At 38.7% G+C, this 19,906-nt stretch overlaps 1 protein-coding gene across 1 annotated transcript in view; it reads right to left on the bottom strand.

The window, feature by feature from the left end:
• The window catches only part of BAZ1B (bromodomain adjacent to zinc finger domain 1B), an 82,600-nt gene that overhangs the window by 47,991 nt on the left and 14,703 nt on the right, over positions 1-19,906 (bottom strand). The window contains exons 2-6 of the mRNA XM_080681796.1: positions 18,874-18,990; positions 13,378-13,522; positions 8,041-8,242; positions 5,191-5,312; positions 1,146-1,343 (exon numbers count right to left, since the gene is read on the bottom strand). Of these exons, the coding sequence (XP_080537922.1) occupies positions 1,146-1,343; positions 5,191-5,312; positions 8,041-8,242; positions 13,378-13,522; positions 18,874-18,990 (784 nt within the window). The remainder of the gene's footprint in view (positions 1-1,145; positions 1,344-5,190; positions 5,313-8,040; positions 8,243-13,377; positions 13,523-18,873; positions 18,991-19,906) is intronic.

Below are 19,906 nucleotides of genomic sequence, written 5' to 3'. Positions count from 1 at the left end.
TCTGACTCTCTATTCCTCTCCCTTCCTCTCTGTAAAAAAATCAATAAAATATATTTTAAAAAAAAAAAAAAAAGCAAGGGGGTGCTCTCCCTCCTGAAAGTATGCCCATGCCTTTCCCTTTTCTTCCCTTCCCTTCCCCAAACTCTCTCTGCCCTAGATTCCTGGCTTGTTATCATTAGCTTCCTCACTCCCAAATTCCAAGGGCCTTTCCTTTATCTCCATAACTTGTTTCCTAAGCCCATTTCTTCCAGGAATTACTTTTCTACCTCTGTAATTTACCAAATAAATGTTCTCTTACCAAAAAATAAATAAATAAATAAGGTGGGGGAGAAAAATCCTGGAACTCAGACTTTATTTTAATGGACCAGGGGCTCTCTCCTTCCCCTTCTGGCCCAGAGACGAAGATGAAAACATCAGTATGCAAATAAGTAAATTTACCAACACAAGAAGCATAAATACTCTCACAACCTACATAAAAAACTCTCACAAACTACATTATAATTTCATTGGAGAAACTTTAAGATGGAAAAGATAACCAGAAATCGAAGGACAATGTCTTGGCTTTTGTTATTCACTTTATTATTCCTTCTAATTAGACTAGGCTCTGTTTCCCCATCTGGAAAATAAGATTAAGATATTTTTACATAATACACAACTTCATAATAATGTTCTGAAGATCCAATGAAATAAAGAAAAAACCATGTTCTCAAGAGGAAAATCCTAAATTTTCTACTCACCTGACATACAAAGTAATACTCATTCCAAGTCCTTTTTCAAGGCTACCAGTATATTTGATCATCTTTTCTGATGTACAAAATTAGTTTTCATTTTTAGGATTCAATTTGCAAACTTTGTGTTTACACCTTCATTACAAGAAGGATCAGAGGTTAAAAAGTACATGTATGTCGTTTGCTTCTTAATTATGTAAAAAATAAATTGAACTAGGGGAGATACTCAATGTTCTCTCCCCTACCAACCCCACAGATCACAACCTATATGAAATAGATATCTGAAAATTTTTTAATTCCTTATCTGATGTTCGAGTTCAAAATCTGCTATAAATCTAATCCTATTGGACCCATCTGGGAAAGAAAAACTCATCTAATCGTGTTCTATCCTGCTGTCCAAAAATTAAGTGACCTTACCTTGTATGGATCAAGTAAAAAGTCACTGAACTTGCTAGGTAGGGAATATTTCTTCACCAATTCATCTTCTACCACCCAAGGTGCATTTTCACCAGTGCCAGCCCGTAAGGCATTATGCCGTATAAAGTATCGAAGTATCTCCTTATTTGGTGGGCGTTCTGTACGAATCAAGCTGTCTGCTGGCACATTACTGATGATCTAGGTTAACAAATATAAACAACTCATCACTAGGGTGAAAGAACAATTAACCAATGAGGACAAAGATTTATGTTCTATCCAGAAAAATCATAATTCCATCCATAAAATAAAGCTATAAAACCAGGAAGAAAAAGAATCATTGTCAGAGACAACGTTAATTAATCCCTAGGCAATCTGTCCATATGTATCAAAGTCCTAAAAATGTATATATACTCATTGAATCAACAAATTCTCATGTTAAAAAATTTGGAAATAAATGGACCAGTCATCAACTGCTTATAAAAGCAGAAAAAAGGGTGGGAGGACTACATAAATATCTTCAATAAAGAATGCATTTTTAAGATTAAAATACATCCATAATGAACACCCTGCAGCCATCGGGTAAAATACTTTTTTCAATCAAGGCAAACTTACCAGAATCATCTAGGGCAGTGGTCACCAACCGGTGGTCTACAGACCACTGATGGTCCGTGAGGTCTGAAAGGTTGGCGACCGCTGATCTAGGGAGCTATTAAAATGCATATGCTAGCACTGGCCAGTGTGGCTCAGTCGGCTGAGCATCATTCCATGCACTGAAAGGCTGCCAGTTTGATTCCTGGTCAGGTCACATGCTGAGGTTGCAGATTTGATCTCTGGTTGGGGTGTGTACCGGTATGTTTGGTCGATGTTTCTCTCTCACAACACTATCAATGGTTCTGTGTCCCTTCCTCTCTCTAAAAATCAATACAAACATACTTTTAAAATGTCTGGCAGTAGCCCTAACTGGTTTGGCTCAGGGGAGAGAGCATCAGCCTGTGGACTGAAGGGTCCCAGGTTCGATTTCAGTCAAGAGCATATACCTTGGTTGCGGGCACATCCCCAGTAGGGGGTGTGCAGGAGGCAGCTGATTGATGTTTCCCTCTCATCGATGTTTCTCTCTAACTCTATCCCTCTCCCTTCTTCTCTGTAAAAAAATCAATAAAATATATTTAAAAATAAAAATAAAATAAAATGTCTGGCAGTAGAGCCTGAGCATCCACTTTTTTTTCTGCTTTTACTATTACTTACTAGAGGCCTAGAAAACGAATTCATGCATGGGTTGGGGGCTGGCCCAGGGGAGGGGCCACGGGCGTTTGGCTGACTGGCCCTGCCCACAATGGGGGGGATGGGGGCAGGGCTGGCGGGGGGCGGGGGGTGGTGGCTGACGAGCCGGTTGGCTGCTGCAGTGCACGCGTCATAGCAACAGTCGTCATAGCAACCAGTCATTCCATGGTTCTGGTCGCTTGGCTTTTATGTATATAGAAGATTTTATGTTGAATTTACTCCTGGGCCATTAAGTTTTTGTTTCTGCAGTTTTTTCCGGGGTATCTTTTTCTTCTTGCCACCTCCTCTTCTGGTTTAGGAACCATCTGCTCTTTTTCAGTGAGGATCATCTCAATGTGGCAGGGAAAGCTCATATATAGTTTAACATGTTAAGCACCAAGCCTGTTTTGTCTTCCTTCCCGTTTCAGTCACCGGTGACTGACATGGTGCTTAACATGTTAATCCACCAAAGAGTTCTGTAAGTTCTGCACCACCTCTTGGGAGCTTTGTTCACCCGGATGTGCTCAATGACCAGAGAATCTACATCTAAGCCCTAAAGTTCAGCATTACTCTCTGCATTTTTAAACATGTGCAGCAAAAATTCGGCACTTTTTGGGCCACAGACCCTGTGTCCAGCCTTATTGTTTGGACTGGACACATCCACCCATTCACCATTGTAACAATGGAATGGCACATATTACTTCTATAAATTGACATCCTTCAGATACTTCGTGGTTTTTCAGATATGCATACCCTCAATGGCCTGGGCAGTTTCACATGTTCTTAAAGTGAACTTAAAAATTTGAACTTCCTGATTTGCATGATTCTGTGGGGTTTTCTGGGTCAAGTGAATAACGAACTATTTTCACAGGTTACATCTGGTTGCTTTTGGAAAGAGCTACTACTTTTTTCATTAACTCTCTTGGTGACTATCATATATACCACAACCTGAAAATACTTTTTTCGAAGAATGTTACAACATTACAGATAGTTACCAGAGAGAAAATGAAAAAAGCTACAAAATAGTATGTATAAAATATTCCTACTTTTAATTCCTTTTATAACATATTTTTATTGATTTCATAGAGGGAGAGAGAGAGATAGAAACATCATGTCAAGAGAGAATTATCGATTGGCTGCTTCTGGGTATCAAGCCTGCCACCTGGGCATATGCCCTGACCAGAAATCAAACTCTGACCTCCTGGTTCATGGGTCGACACTCAACCACTGAGCCATACTGGCAGGGCAAATATTCCTACTTTTAAAAGTCACTTAAAAGCTAACAACCACCATTAATCACAACTATATTCATCAATTATCATCTCTGTGTATGGGATTCAAGATGTCTTTTTTCTTATTTGTATTTTCCATCTCCCTATGAACAGTATTTACTACATGTGAACAAAACAATTTACATTCAACAATAAGAATATGAATGATAACTAGAAAAGTGGTTGAGATTCCCTAGCAATGTTTTAACCAGTTACCTTGCTGAATGAGGAAGAAACTTTTAGTGAAAAATTGCATATAACATTTAATTTTAAAGTATAAAGAAATCCTAACAATTTAGGTATGTCTTCAGATCATCCTATATAATAAAACCCTAGTATGCAAATCAACCTAACAGCAGAACAACCGGTCCCTATGACGCACACTGACCACCAGGGGGCAGACGCTTAACACAGGAGCTCTCTCTTGGTGGTCAGTGTGCTCCCATAGGGGAAGCGCTGCTCAGTCAGAAGCCAGGCTCATGGCTGGCGAGTGCAGCGAAAGCGGAGGGAGCCTCTCCGGAGCGGGTCTAAGCCAGAAACTGGACATCCCTGGAGGGGTCCCGGACTGCAAAAGGGCGCAAGCCAGGCTGAGGGACACCCCCCCCACCAGTGCACAAATGCCATGCACCAAGCCTCTAGTTCACTATAAAACAGTCAAAATGGATTTACGACTTGTTAACAATTTGAGGTGGGGGGGAAACTCTAAAGAAGCAAAAGATCTGGGTTATAATCCGTCCCAATCTCATTTACTAAATTAGGAGCTTTGACAATTATTAAACTTCTCAGGCGTTAGCTGTTTTTTCTATAAAACAGTTAAACATGAAGAAAAATGTGCAGCTCCCTTCCACACACAGCCTCCCATCCTCCTTCTTTCTAATAAATTACATACAGGTATGAGTACCTGAAAGTAATATGGCATTTCATAGACTCTAAGATGCTATTAATGAAAGACATTATTTTATGCACCACTAAGAAAAAAATTCATGCCAATTGATTTTAAGATATATAGTGATTCTAAATACATTAAAAATATAAAAGATGAACATCTTAGAATGAATAAAACACAGTACTAAGTTACTTAAAGGTTATTTACTGTTTTAGGTTGTTAGTTCTACAGATTCCTTGTAAAAGCACTGATGGTTGTTGACTCAATTTCTAAATTTAATTACATTATAAATTGCTCTACTTTTATCTGGGAAGAGCTATTACCTCAGGAAGTCTATAACTGCTGGAAACAGATTCTTATTTTTCAAACTGAATTTGAAACTCAAATGCAAATTACTCCTAACCTTAATAAGTCCTATTAAAAGGAAAAAACAATCTAAGAAAGAAAATACAGTTTCACTTAAAGTCATAATAACAAAGACTAAAGAACTAGAAAACCATTCAGAATTTGTTGCAGAAACATTCATTTACATTTTTCTTTAGCACATTTTCTCTAAGAAAACCAGCCCTATGATGTTTTCTTAAACATCTATTGTATGTAACAGGGTTAATATAAAGTGCCAACTAACCTTATCTTCATTTTGTAGTTTCACATCATATTTGTGAGGCAGAAATTTTGGAGGAGCCCATTTCCTTTCTCCTTTTTTTAATGAAGTAGGGAGTTTTCGTGGAGATCTACGTGCTCTGTCATCTAGTAAAATCATTAGAAAATTAGTGAAAATAAGAATTCTTTTAATTCTATTCATTCATAACTGTCTTATTAAACACCTACTCTGCATCAGGCACTGAATGATGGGGTACCAAGATGATTCATAAAATCCTTACCTGCACTAGCTAAAGTCTATGAGCAGAGTCAACAATAATTATAATACAATGTGGTAAATACTATTACAGAGGTGGGTACACAAAAATAATATGAGAGAGAGCAGCAATGTTTAACTTAGAAAGACAGGCAGAAAGGGCCTAGAAAGAACATGACTTGTTCAGAGACTCCAAATAATGAGGTTTGGGTAAATATAATTGGGTCTACAGTAAAAAATCAGACTAAATAAATAAGAAGGGCAAACTATAAAGAACCTGTATAATGTTTAAAGAAACTGGAATTTATCTTGTGAGCTCTAGGGAAACAAAGGATTTTTGGTCTAAGTAAGCAGATGCATATTTTCTAAAGATGGCAAAAGAACAGATAAGGATTAGGGTTAGGGTCAAGGTTAAGGGAAACTGTGATATCAAATAAGTTAAAGGTATGACTGTGACCAACAGTGTTAAATGTAACAGAAAAGCAAAACATAGAAGAAATCAGTGGAATTGGCAAGTAGAGGTTACCTAAAATCTTATTAGCAATAGTGTCAGGAGTAAAGCAGAAGTTAGACAATAATAGCACAATAAGTGGAGACAACATCTCATAATCTTGGTTTGAATGAGTAAGACAGAAATGAAACAGAATCAAGGGAGGATATATTTTTGTTTTTAGAAAATGGGGCTTCATTTATAAATTGAAAAAAAAAAAACATTAGAGAGAGGGTTAAAAAACACTGTAGAGTAGAATAATAAAAAAGTTAACTCAACCCTAGAGAAAGTAGGAGGAAATGGAATTCAAAGCCAAAGTATTTTAGCTCCCTTCTCAGATGGAAGAATATAGAAATTTAAAACAGGGAGGTTAAGAACAAGCTGAAAGTTTTTGTCTAATACATTTTTCCCCATAAAGTAGAACGAAAGGTCACCTAGTGAGAAAAGATTTAGTATACTGGAATTTGCCTATCATTTCTATGGAAATTCTAATCAATTTTTCCCCTGAAAACATGCAGTAGACATCATAACACTAATTGTTCAGCCTGTCCACCACCCTTTCCACATACTAGCAATAGTATTATATATATTCCAATAATTAAAAACTAAATTAAGGCATATAACATTCATAAAAAACCAAAGCCTAAAATTACAAGTTCCCTGGTACATGATGCCAAAGTCATAAAATTAACAATTGTTAACATATTGTTGGTAGTTCAAGGATCTGTTTCCAGAAGTGTTAGAAAACATATTATCAGGCAACGCCTAACCAAAAAATTTATGAACATTAAGTCGCAGGAATATTAAGTAATGAACATATTAGAAAACTTCAGTATCAAAAAGAAGGAAAAGAGAAACTGAAAAACATAAACATTAGTATTCATAATACAGAGTGGAAAACAAAACTGAAGTATCAACAACTGGGGTGAACCAGCTACAACAGTTAAGTATTCTTGGGGAAATTTTAATTAATTAAATTGTTCCCCTAGGTTAGGACTAGATAAGGAAGTGCCTCTAAAATACATCTGCACATATCCAAAGTATCTGGAAAAACAAAACAGAATGGAAAACAGAGAGCATAGCACTCTAATATAACATTCTAATTCAAACTGTGTATGTAACACTTAAATAAAAGGTTAAGATTATTTGATCCTCTAACAGTAATGGGGAGGGGGATCAATATACACAAATCCTTTGAGTACTCATATTTTAAGACAGAAGTAATCTCTTCCAGTCAAATTCTTTTATTTACACAGACTTTTTTTTTTTCCAAATGAAGGTTTCAGAGGCTGAGTAATTTTCCCAATGGGCAAAGTCTCAATTCTTCAACTTTTCAAACAGTATTGTTAGAATCGCCAAGTCCCAAAAAATTACTTTTAGACATCAAAATGTTTCAAAATTCTGGCAGCTCTCATGTGGGAGGGACTTAAGTTACAGGATTTAGATAAAAGGAAGTATGTTAGAATCACCACAACTGGCTTGCATGGTGAAGAGAAATGGAAATTAGAATTTGCCCCCCCTTCTATTCTAACCCCGCTTCTCCACACACAGACATACGTATTTTTCAACTTAAAGAGACAAGGAAAGCAAACTTTCTTTGCCATCTTGAGTAGCTAGGTGCATGCACACAGATTTCTAAGAGGAAATGCCTTCCCAGGAGAGACTTAATTCTTTATTTGCTTTATGGATTTTTTTTTCTTTTTTTCTTTTTGGTTAATCCTCACCCATGGATATTTTTTCCATTGATTTTTTTTTTTTTTTTAAAGAGGGAAAGGAAGCTAGGGAGAGAGGAACAGAGGCAGGGTAAGAGGGAGAAGGAGAGAGACAGACAGACAGACATAGACCAGTTGCCTACTGCACACACCCTGACCAGGGCCAGGGATCGAACCTGCAACCCAGGTATATGCCCTTGACTAGAATGGAACCCTAGACCTTTTGGTGCATGGGGCAATGCTCTAAACACTGAGCACACCAGCCAAGGCACTTTGTATTTTAGTTGTTTGCTGAATCACGAAAGAAAGGCATATCTACCTACAAAACTCATTTACAAATCACAAATTACTTGTTAGAGAACTCAAAAAGATTTGTGAATAATAAGAGTCACAAAGGAAAGCTAACATCATACATACTAATATTCTCTCTCCTTCCTTCATCCTCTTTTACAACTGCCTCCTTCTTCTGGTGCTCCTGAGCAATTTGGCTAGAATTCTCTTTGTCACTTGAGGGAGAATCACAAGCACCATCAGGTTTCTTTTCAGTGGCTTCTTCATCCAATTTCTCCAAAGGATGAATCTTCACAATCCTCACCTTGAGCATTTTTTCTTTCCCAACCTATAAAGGAGACAGGAATGAGAATCAGAGACAATAAATAAAAACTAGAAAACCTAAAGATAATGTTTACAATATATTAGCCAATATACATTCCACCCCACACATGACATATTTCGCCCCCTGACTTCATTTCTTCATTCTTTTTCTACAATACTTATGTGTTTCTTTTTCTTTATTTTTCAATTAAAGCTAACATTCAATATCATATTAGTTGCAGGTGTATACAGCATAGTGATTAGACATTTACATAATTAACAAAGTGATTCCAAGATAAGTCCAGTACCCACCTGACACCATAGTTTTTATTATTGACTATATTCCCTATGCTGTCCTTTACATCCGTCATTCTGTAACTGTCATTTTGTACTTAAGCCCTTCACCTTTTTCACCCAGTAAAATATGACATCTTAAAAAATAAAATTATCACAATGTAGTTTTTAATTCATGTACCAATGTACTAAGCCCAAAGGGCAATCACTGCACAAACATCAGACATGTGTAAAATAGTTCAAGAATTTCCATTTAATAAAATTTCAATTATATATATGAATATCCAACAATACCAGAACCACCTATTGAAAAAACTATCTTTTCTTCCCTTAACTACCTTTCAACCTCTATCAAAAATCTAGTGTGGCCCTAACTGGTTTGGCTAAGTGGATAGAGCGTCAGCCTGTGGACTGAAGGGTCCCAGGTTCGATTCCGGTCAAGGGCATGTACCTTGGTTGCGGGCACATCCCTAGTAGGGGGTGTGCAGGAGGCAGCTGATCGATGTTCTCTCATTGATGTTTCTAACTCTATCCCTCTCCCTTCCTCTCTGTAAAAAAATCAATAAAATATATTTTTTTAAAAATCAAGTGTGTCTATGTGTGTGTCTATTTCTGGATACTATCCTTATACCAACTTCACACTATATAAATACTTTAAAATTTGAAGGCTCAAAATCAGACAATATTAGCTTAACTTTGTTGTGCTTCTGCAGAGTTGTTTTGGTTAATTGGTTTTTTCTTTTTGCATTTTGAAGTGAATTTTACAATCAGCTTGGCAATTCCTACAAAAAACTGCTGGGATTTTATTGCAATTGAGTTGCATCTACATTATCAACTGGGGAAGAACTGAATAAGATATTCCTCTCCATCATTTAAGGTCTTCTTTAATTTCTCTCAGCAATGTTTTATAATTTTTAGGTATAGGTCATGCGTATCTTTTGTCAGGTTTACTCCTATAGTACTTCATAGTTTTTGATGATACTGAAATATTGCTTTATTAAATTTGAAATTGTTTTTGCAAACACACACATAAATATAAATACATAAATACAAATTGGTGTTTATATATTTATCTTGTATCCTGTCATTATTACTTCTAGAAGCTTTTTAAAATATTTTTTTTATTGATTTCAGAGAGAAAGTGAGAGGGAGAGAAATAGAAACATCAATGAAAATCACTGTTTCCAGAGTGTTAGCATCATCACATATAACTGGAGTTGGTAAAACTGCAAATTTTTAAAACCTATCCAAAACTTTCTGAACCAAACTCTTAGGGGATAGGACTCAAGAATGTATATTCTTAAGTCCTCTAGTGATTTTTTTTTTTAAATGGGGAAGCATAGAGGATTGATAAACAGACCAGGTTGCTAAGATTTTGTCCCTTTTCTAAAGCCAATAATTAACTGGACCCACAAGTTGGCACCTGACATGAGGCTTTATTATCTCCTTGCCTGTAGTAATGGTCATATATTTAAGCCTTCTGTTCAAGAAATCTTTCAAGGTCAATTATTCAGCTGCTTCCTGTTCAGCTGAGCCAGCTATTATTTCCCAAGAAAGGCAGATTGAACAGGATGATAGGTGTGTTAAGAAAAGTGTCCTTGTATCTTCGTACATCTCAATTTATTTATCTCTTATCTATCCTCAAGTCTGTGTGTGTCTATTTTTTCTCTTTGCCTCTTGTTTTCATTTGGTGGGCTCATGGCTATTAGTTATGGCCATGTCCATGTGTATATGTGTATGTGTGTGATTCTTTGTCAACCTATGGTGATCATATCAAACTTAGGAATAAAACTCTTATTCAAATTAGGAAGACTGTACACAACCTATTACTTTTCTAAAGAACTCATTTTTTTTGCACTCTCCTTTTTCTTAATTCCAACCTCCTCATTAGCAACCATCAGTTTGTTCTCTGTATCCATGGGTCTGTTTCTGTTGTTTATTCCTTTACTTTGTTTCTTTAGATTCCACATATAAGTGAAGTTTTTCTCTTATTTGATTTAGGATAATACCCTCTAGGTCTACCTATATTGTCTCAAATGGCAAGATTTCATTCTTTTTTGTTGCTAAATATTATTATTCCATTGTATATATTTACCAGATCATCTTTATCCATTCATCTACTCTAGGTTGCTTTTGGCTATTACTAGTAATCCTGCATCAAACATAGGAGTACATACACATTTAGTGTTTTGTTTTCTCAAGATAAAACACCCAAAAGTAGAATTGCTGCATCATATGCCAACTCTATTTTTAATTTTTGAGGAATCTCCATACTGTTTTCCATAGTAGCTGCACTGATTTTCAATCCCACCAATAGTATATGAGGGTTCCCTTTTCTCCACATCCTTGCCAGCACTTGTGATTTATTGATGATAGCCATTCTGACAGGTGTGAAGCAGTATCTCGTTTTAATTTGTATTTGACTGATTAGTGATATTGAGCATACTTTCATGTCTGTTGGCCATCTGTATGTCCTTTGTGTTCTTTTGTGTGTTTTAAAACATACTTTATTCTTTTATTTTTATTTTAAGCTTCATCCAAGGATATTTTTCCACTGATTTTTAGAGAGAGTGGAAGAGAGAGAGAAAGGCAGATAGAAATATCAATGTAAGAGAAACACACATTGGTTGGTTGCCTCCTGCATGAGCCCTGAGCAGGGCCCAGGCCGGGGAGGAGCCTGCAACCGAGTACATGCCCTTGACCAGAATCTAACCTGAGACCCATCCGTCTGCATACCGATACTCTATCCACTGAGCTAAACCGGCTAGGTCTGTATGTCCTGTAACAGAAATGTCTGTTAAAGTCTTCTGCCCATTTTTTAAATTGGATTGCTTGTTTTTTGGTGTTAACTTGTATAAGTTCCTTATATATTTTGAATATTAACCCCTTATGGATGTATCATTTGTGAGTATCTTCTCCCATTCAACAGGCTGTCTTTTCATTTTGTTAATGATTTCCTTTGCTTTGCAAACTCTTTTTAGTTTGATAAGTCCCATTTGTTTTTGTTTTTTTGTTTCCCTCTCTTGAGAAAATATTTCCAGCCCTGGCCAGGTAGTCTTCAGTTTGTCGAATTATCTGGATGCGCCAGGATTACGAGTTTGATCCCTAGTTAAGGTACATTCAGGAATCAACCAATGAATGCATAAATAAGTGGAAAAACAAATTAATGTTTCTTTCCCTCTCTCCCTCCCTCTCTCTAAAATCAATTTTATAAAAAGAACAGGTATCCAAAAAGACACTGCGAAGAGCAATGTCAAAAAGTTTACTGTCTATGTTTTCATTCAGGAGTTTTATGGGTGCAGGTCTAACATTTATTTATTTATTTTTATTTTTTCATTTTATTGATTTTTCACAGAGAGGGAGGGAGAGGGATAGAGAGCCAGAAACATCGATGAGAGAGAAACATCGATCAGCTGCCTCCTGCACACTCCCTACTGGGGATGTGCCCGCAACCAAGGTACATGCCCTTGACCGGAATTGAACCTGGGACCCTTCAGTCCACAGGCCGATGCTCTATCCACTGGGCCAAACCGGTCAGGCCAGGTCTAACATTTAAATCTTTAATCTATTTTGAGGTGTTTTTTTTGTTTTGATTTTAAATGTTTTTATTGATTTTTAGAGAAAGAGGAATGGAAAGGGAGAGAAACATTGATCAGCTGCCATCTGCATGCCCCCTATTGGGGATCGAGCCTGAAACCCAGGCATGTGCCCTACTGGGAATCAAACTGGCGACCTTGGTTCGGTGCTCAACTGCTTAGCAATAACGGCCAGGTGAGTTTATTTTTATATATAGTGTAAGAAAGTAGTCCAATTTCATCTTTTTTGCACTATCTGTCTAGTGATGCCTCTTTTGTTGTAGCTTAATTGACCAAATACGCAAGGACTTATTTCTGGGCTCCCTATTCTATTTCCTTTTTCATTTGTAAATCTTCACATGAGGATATTTTATCCATAAAAGGATGTTGAATTCTGTCAAATCTTTTTCTCCATCTATTGAGATGGTCGTACGTTTTAATATTTTATTAATGTAATGTATGACACTGATTTAGTTACGGATGTAGAACTACCCTTGCATCCCTGAGATAAATTCCCTTTTGTCATAGTATATAATTCCTTTAATGCATTATTGAATCCAGTTTGCTAATATTTTGTTGAAAATTTTTGCCTCTGTATTCATCAACAATATTGGCCTGTAAGTTTTCCTTTTTTTGTAATGTCTTTATCTGGTTTTGGTATCAAGGTGATGCTGGCTTCATAAAATGAGTTTGGAAACATTCCTTCCTCTTCAATATATATATATTTTAATATATTTTTATTGATTTCAGAGAGGAAAGGAGAGGGAGAGATAGAAACATCAATGATGAATTATTGATAAGCTGCCTCCTGCACACCCCTTACTGGGGATTGAGCCCGAAACCTGGGCATGTGCCCTTGGGAATGGAACCAGGGACCTTTCAGTCTGCAGGCCAACACTCTATCCACTGAGCCAAACCAGCTAGGGCCTCTTCAATATTTTTAAATAGTTTAAGAATAAGTGATTTTATTTAGGCTAAAGTTTGAGAAGTACTAGCCACTGTTAGATATTTCATTACATACAGTTGAAATCACTCAATTGATACAGCAATGTAAACAAACCTACTTCATTATCTGAGCCTGTTTACTACCTCAACATTTCTGTGCAGAATCTGCAAGACATGTAAAACGATTAGCCCAGTTTCTAAAATTTGGTCTTTATATTTAATGCTAAGTACAGACTTCATATAATGCAATTTTATACACAGAGATATGCATTCTGTACTCTACGCTCAAATCCTGATATATGGTTAGTGAATCAAATCTCATTTTTTAAAGAATATAGGCACTTACCTCAAAGTCACACTCTTCTCCCACAGCATATTTGGTCATGATCTCCAACCAAGCAGTATCTACTAACTTCTCTAAGGAGGCTGTGTTATGGTGAACCATTTCCAAAACAAGTTTCTCATACCAGGCAGGAAACTCTTCCTTCAAACTAAACAAATATGTTATTAATTACCAAGAAAATACAGGAAAGCCTTTCCACAGCTTTCAGGTCAATTCAAACAATTTTTTAGCAAATATATGCAAGGCACTGGGGAATACAAAAATTAAAAACCATGTAGTATACAGGAAAAAGAACTTATAAATATCTTTTCAGACTGACCTTTCCAGGTTAATTTTTTCATACGTAAAGTGAAAATAATAAGCACATCATTAGTAAGGTTGGTCATTTTCCCATTAATTTGTTTTAGCAGTAGACTTCCTGTTTTAGGTGTGCATTATTTATTCATAGCCTTTTCCCATCTTTTAGTTAGGACATCATAATGCTTGTATTTGTATTATGTCTGAACCAATAATATGCTTTCATTCATTTAGTTCTCTAGACTTTTCATTTTATGGATAAGGAAAATAAATCAGGAAGTTAACATGATGAAACTATGATTTGAACTCCAATGCCCTGGCAAAGTAAAACCATGATATACCACTTTTCACTTATTAACCTAACAAAAAAGAATTCTTTTTATTATTATTTTTTTAATTTACTAAATCTTTATTGTTCAGATTATTATAATTGTTCCTCTTTCTTCCCCCATAGTTCCCCTCCACCCGGTTCCCACCCCACACTCTGACCTTACCCACCCCACTGTCCTCATCCATAGGTGTACGGTTTTTGTCCAGTCTCTTCCTGCATCCTCCACACCCCTTTACCCCTGAGAATTATCAGTCCACTCCCTTTCTATGCCCCTGATTCTATTATATTCACCAGTTTATTCTGTTCATCAGATTTTTTTATTCACTTGATTTTTAGATTCACTTGTTGATAGGTATGTATTTGTGGTTCATAATTTTTATCTTTACCTTTTTCTTCTTCTTCTCTTCTTAAAGAATACCTTTCAGCATTTCATATAATACTGGTTTGGTGGTGATGAACTCCTTTAGCTTTTTCTTATCTGTGAAGCTCTTTATCTGACCTTCAATTCTGAATACAGCTTTGCTGGGTAGAGTAATCTTGGTTGTAGATTGTTGCTATTCATCACTTTGAATATTTCTTGGCCACTCCCGTCTGGCCTGCATAGTTTCTGTTGAGAAATTAGCTGACAGTCGTATGGGTGCTCCCTTGTAGGTAACTAACTGTTTTTCTCTTGCTGCTTTTAATATTCTCGCTTTGTCTTTTGCTCTTGGCATTTTAATTATGATGTGTCTTGGTGTGGTCCTCTTTGGATTCCTTTTGTTTGGGGTTCTGTGCGCTTCCTGGACTTGTAAGTCTATTTCTTTCACCAGGTGGGGGAAGTTTTCTGTCCTTATTTCTTCAAATAGGTTTTCAGTATCTTACTCTCTCTCTTCTTCTGGCACCCCCATAATTCTGATGTTGGTACGCTTGAGGTTGGCCCAGAGGCTCCTTACACTATATTTTTGGATTCTTTTTCTTTCTGCTTTTCCAGTTGGGTGTTTTTTGCTTCTTTGTATTTCAAATCTTTGACTTAATTCTTGTGATTCCCCTGGTCTGCTGTTAGATCTCTGTATAATATTTTTTATTTTAGTCAGTGTATGCTTAATTTCTAGTTGGTCCTTTTTCATATCCTCGAGGGTCTCACTAAATTTATCGGCCTTTTCTAGAACATTCTTGAAAAACCTTATAACTGTGGTTTTGAACTCTATATCCAATCGTTTGTTTTCCTCCATTTCTTTCATTTGTGATCTGTTTCTTTGTCTCCTCATTTTGGCTGCTTCCCTGAGTTGATAGAGTGGCTTTGTGTGCTTGGTGTCCTATAGGGCCCAGTGGCTCAGCATCTCCAGTTACCTGAGGTGGACACTCTTGGTGCACCCCTTTGTGGGCTGTGTGCACAGACTTGTTGTAGTTAAGCCTTGATTGTTGTTGTTATCACTGGGAGGAACTGACCTCCAGGCCAATTGGCTGTGAGAATCAGCTGTGTCTATGCTAGGAGAACTTCTGTGCTGCAGACACCCTTATGAGAAAGGACTTGCAAAAGCCTCTGTGCTTAGCTTGGATGGGGCGGAGTCTTAGTGCGGAGCAGACAGCATTGGTTTCCCGTCAGCCCTTCCCTAATAGGTCCCTGGTCTCAGTGTCTGGTGGTAATCGCTGCAAGAACCTCTGAGAGAAAGCCGCCCTAGAGTTCCACCCGCTGCCAGACAGTCCAGTTTCTCCCCGAATGAGTCTGGGTCCCCAGTCTCGCCCGGAACTGGATGCAGTCGGGAGCTTTTGTCTACCTCCCGCTTGAGAAAGCCAGCCGCGTACTGAGTTGCCCGCCCTCTTCGCGCACGCGCCCCTTAGTGCCTCTGCCTTCCACAGTTCCTCTGAGTCTCAGTGTGCTTATCTCTTTCCTGAGAGTCTAGTTTCATCCTGTATGAGTCTGGGTCCCCAGAGTCTCGCCTGGAACTGGAGTTCAGCGCAGTCGGGAGCTTTTGTCTCCCTCCCGCTTGAGAAAGCCAGCCGCACGCCCAGTTGCCAATCCTCTCCGCGCGCGCATCTCAGTACCTCTGCTTCCTGCAGCTCCTCTGAGTCTCAGTGTGCTTTTCTCTTTCCTTCTAGTTGTAGAGTTTCCACTCAGCCAGCCTTCCTGTGGTTCTGGATGATGTCCGTTTTGTCTTTTAGTTGTAGTTTTGAAATTGTTGTGCGAGGCAGCAGTTTAGTTGTTTACCTATGCTGCCATCTTGGTTTCTCTCCAAAAAAGAATTTTAATTATCATACCCAATATGGGCAAATAAACAGTGCAAGTAACACTCATATACTGCTGATAGCCTATGTTTCAACTCTTTTAAAAAGCAGTTTGAGTCCGGCTGGTGTAGCTCAGTATATTGAGCATCATCTCATGGACCAAGAGGTCCCAGGTTCGATTCTCAGTCAGGCATATGCCTGGGTTGTGTGCTTGATGCATGCGGGAGGCAGCCAATCACTGTGTCTCTCATTGAACACAGTCACTCCCATTCACTTATGTATCACTAGAGGCCCGATGCACGAAATTCGTGCACGGGGCGGGGGGGGTGTCCCTCAGCTCAGCCTGCACCCTCTCCAATCTGGGACCCCTCGAGGGATGTCCGACTGCCCATTTAGGCCCGATCCCACCGGGATCGGGCCTAAACGGGCAGTCGGACATCCCTCTCATAATCCATGACTGCTGGCTCCCAACTGCTCGCCTGCCTGCCTTCCTCATTGCCCCTAACCACTTCTGCCTGCCAGCCTGATCACCCCCTAACCACTCCCCTGCCAGCCTGATTGATGCCAAACTGCTCCCTTGCCAGCCCGTTTGCCCCTAACTGCCCTCCCCTGAAGGCCTGGTCACCCCTAACTGACCTCACCTGCAGGCCTGGTCCCCCCCAACTGCTCTCCCCTGCGGCCTGGTCACCCCTAATTGCCCTCCCTTGCAGGCCTGGTCCCCCCAACTACCCTCCCCTGCAGGCCTGGATCCCTCCCAACTGCCTTTCCCTACAGGCCTGGTCGCCCCCAACTTCCCTCCTCTGCCGGCTTGGTCACCCCTAACTGCCCTCCCCTGCAGGCTTGATCGCTCTCAACTGCCCTCCCTTGCAGGCCTGGTCCCTCCCAACTACCCTCCCCTGCTGGCCATTTGTGGTGGCCATTTTGTGCCCACATGGGGGCAGCCATCTTGTGTTTTGGAGTGATGGTCAATCTGCATATTACTCTTTTATTAGATAGAATAAAGGCCTGGTGCACAGGTGGGGGCCAGCTGGTTTGCCCTGAAGGGTGTCCGGATCAGGGTGGGGTTCCCTTGGGGTGTGGGGCGGCCTGGGCAAGAGGCCTGTGGTGGTTTCCAGGCCGGCTACGCCCCCCAGTGACCCAAACGGAGGCCCTGGTATCTGGGGTTTATTTATCTTCTACAATTGAAACTTTGTAGCCTGGAGTAGAGCCAAGCCTTCTGCTTGCTCTGTGGCGGCAGCCAATTCTGTTTGGATTTATGTATCTTCTATCATTGAAACTTTGTAGCCTTGAGTGGAGGCCTAGGCCGGCAAGGGCAGGTGGAAAGCTTGGCTTCCTCCATTGCCGGGGAAAACCAAGCCTCCCTCCTGCTCTCTGTGGATGTAGCCATCTTGGTTGGGTTTATTTGCATATTCGCTCCTGATTGGCTGGTGGGCATGGCTGGTGGGCATGGCTGGTGGGTGTAGCAGAGTGATGGTTAATTTTCATATTACTCTTTTATTAGATAGGATTATCTATGGCTATTTTCACTGTACAACCTCAGAATTAAATAGCTAAGGCAAACACCATATGGCCCACAAGGCTTAAAATATTTACTAACTGGCAGTTTACCAAAAAGGGTGGCCAACACCTGGTCTAGTACAATTTAAAAAAGGCATATACATAAATAACACTAAAACAGAATGATGTAAGTAACCCAAGCTAAGAAAAAACCTGTTAGTCAGGTTAAGAAACTTGACTAATAATGAGTCCTGAAGCCGTAACTAGAACCCAGACCTCAACTAAACCCAGTGTTGTTATACCAGCAAAAGAACAGAATTATATGCTCTCTGCTTATGGGTTATCAGGAAAAGTCAATGAGAAGTCCACAGAAAAAACTTCTATTCCAAATTCCCAAAAGAATAATTTACATCCCTAGTTTCTATTTATCTTTTATGTTCCTAATGCCTAATTCTGAGTGTTTTCTTTGAGAGAATACCAAAACAAGTAGGCACTTTGAATATAGACAGGAATTTTAAGACTCCTCATTCCACCGTGGCCATTGTGGCTCAATTGGTTGAGCACTGTCACAAAAGTTCACATGTTCAATTCCTGGTCAGGGCACTGCCAGGGTTGCAGGCTCAATCCCCAAGAGGGGTTGTGTAGGAGGCAGCTGATTGATATTTCTCTCTCCCCCTCTCTAAAAATTAATAAGAACATATTTTTTTAAAAACAGACTCCTCATTCAACTACCCCACTTAGATAAATGGTCTTTAAATTGTATTTATTTTTGGTAGCTGCTGTAAATACTATCTTAAATTTCAAATGACCACAAAATTTAAAAAAACTTTCTGCTTATTTGCTATCTCCATATTACTTCTAGATCATATTTGTATCCATTGTTTAGAACCACCATTTTCAAAATATTTACAGGATAAAAATATAGAGCAGGAATATTCAAAAGTCTGGTAACTACCTAAATAAGTATACACATAACTATGTATTCCACACACTTTGTTACTAGCAAGATACCACTAGGCCAGGGCACTTAGACATCAATACAATATACTAATGTAACAAATTCCAGTTTATGCCCCATAAACTTTAATATAAATATTGCTTTACTTTCTATCCCCCCTTTCCCAATAATGTGAAGATGGTGCTAGAAAACCAAGGTTTCTATTACTCACAGTTCAGCAACTTCCTGTTCCTCCTCCCAGGCCTCCTTGTGTGTTAGCTGACTACTTCCGGTACTCTTACATGTCCAAATGCGCTCACTGTACCTTTCCAAGCGGGCTTCATACTCTCTTTTAGCAGTGGCTCAGGAAAACAATATTCAGGCAACAGAGACAACTAATCCATATTCATAAAATACTTATTACATATAGAAAAAAACCTACAGTATCCTTTCTATGATATACATATTGAGAAAAGAAAATTCAACTTAATTTTCAATTGGTGAATCCAAACATGACGATTAAGATGAAAGTATGATCAGAATAATTTGTCATGCTTTGCAAATAAAACATGAATACTTTAGTACAAATGTGGTTTCTTCAATTCCCAAGACTCAAACAATACTAAAAATGCATACGAAAAAATAAAGGCAAAAAAACAAAATTTCCAATTTATTCAGAGAAAAATAGGGCATTGTAAAAAAAAAGGGGGGGGGGGCAAAATAAGATAAAAACTCATGAGAAGAATTTAAGGTCTGTGGAATTATTACACAACTAGAGGCCCAGTGCACGAATTCGCGCACAGGTGGGGTCCCTCAGCCTGGCCGGCGATCAGGGCCAATCAGGTTGGCTGGGGGGAGGGGCCACAGGAGGTTGGCTGTGGGGGTGCACTGACCACCCAGGGGCAGCTCCTGCTTTGAGCGTCTTCCCCCTGGTGGTCAGTGCGCATTATACCGACCAGTCATTCGGGCACTTAGGCTTTTATATATATATTTAGATGGTCATCAAGTTTAAGAATCAGTTTCATAGGAAGATGAGATTACTACACCGCTCTTACAGATATTCTGGAATAACCTTGTGCATCTAATGATCCATCTACTAAAAGACTGGAAGTTTTTAGTACCACAGGAACACCCGTTGATTCTTAGGGTTTTAAAAATTCCATAAAAATCCTAAAAATAATTTTAATATGTATAAAGTCTTTATGTTATCTACAATAACAATACATTCACAAGTCGCTTAGCAGTCACTGTTCAGTCTTTAAGAG

Source organism: Plecotus auritus, assembly GCF_963455305.1.
Source record: "Plecotus auritus genome assembly, chromosome: 7".
In the NCBI taxonomy this organism is placed as follows: domain Eukaryota; kingdom Metazoa; phylum Chordata; class Mammalia; order Chiroptera; family Vespertilionidae; genus Plecotus; species Plecotus auritus.
Note: the sequence above shows the minus strand (reverse complement) of the source record. Positions and strands in the feature narration are given on the sequence as shown.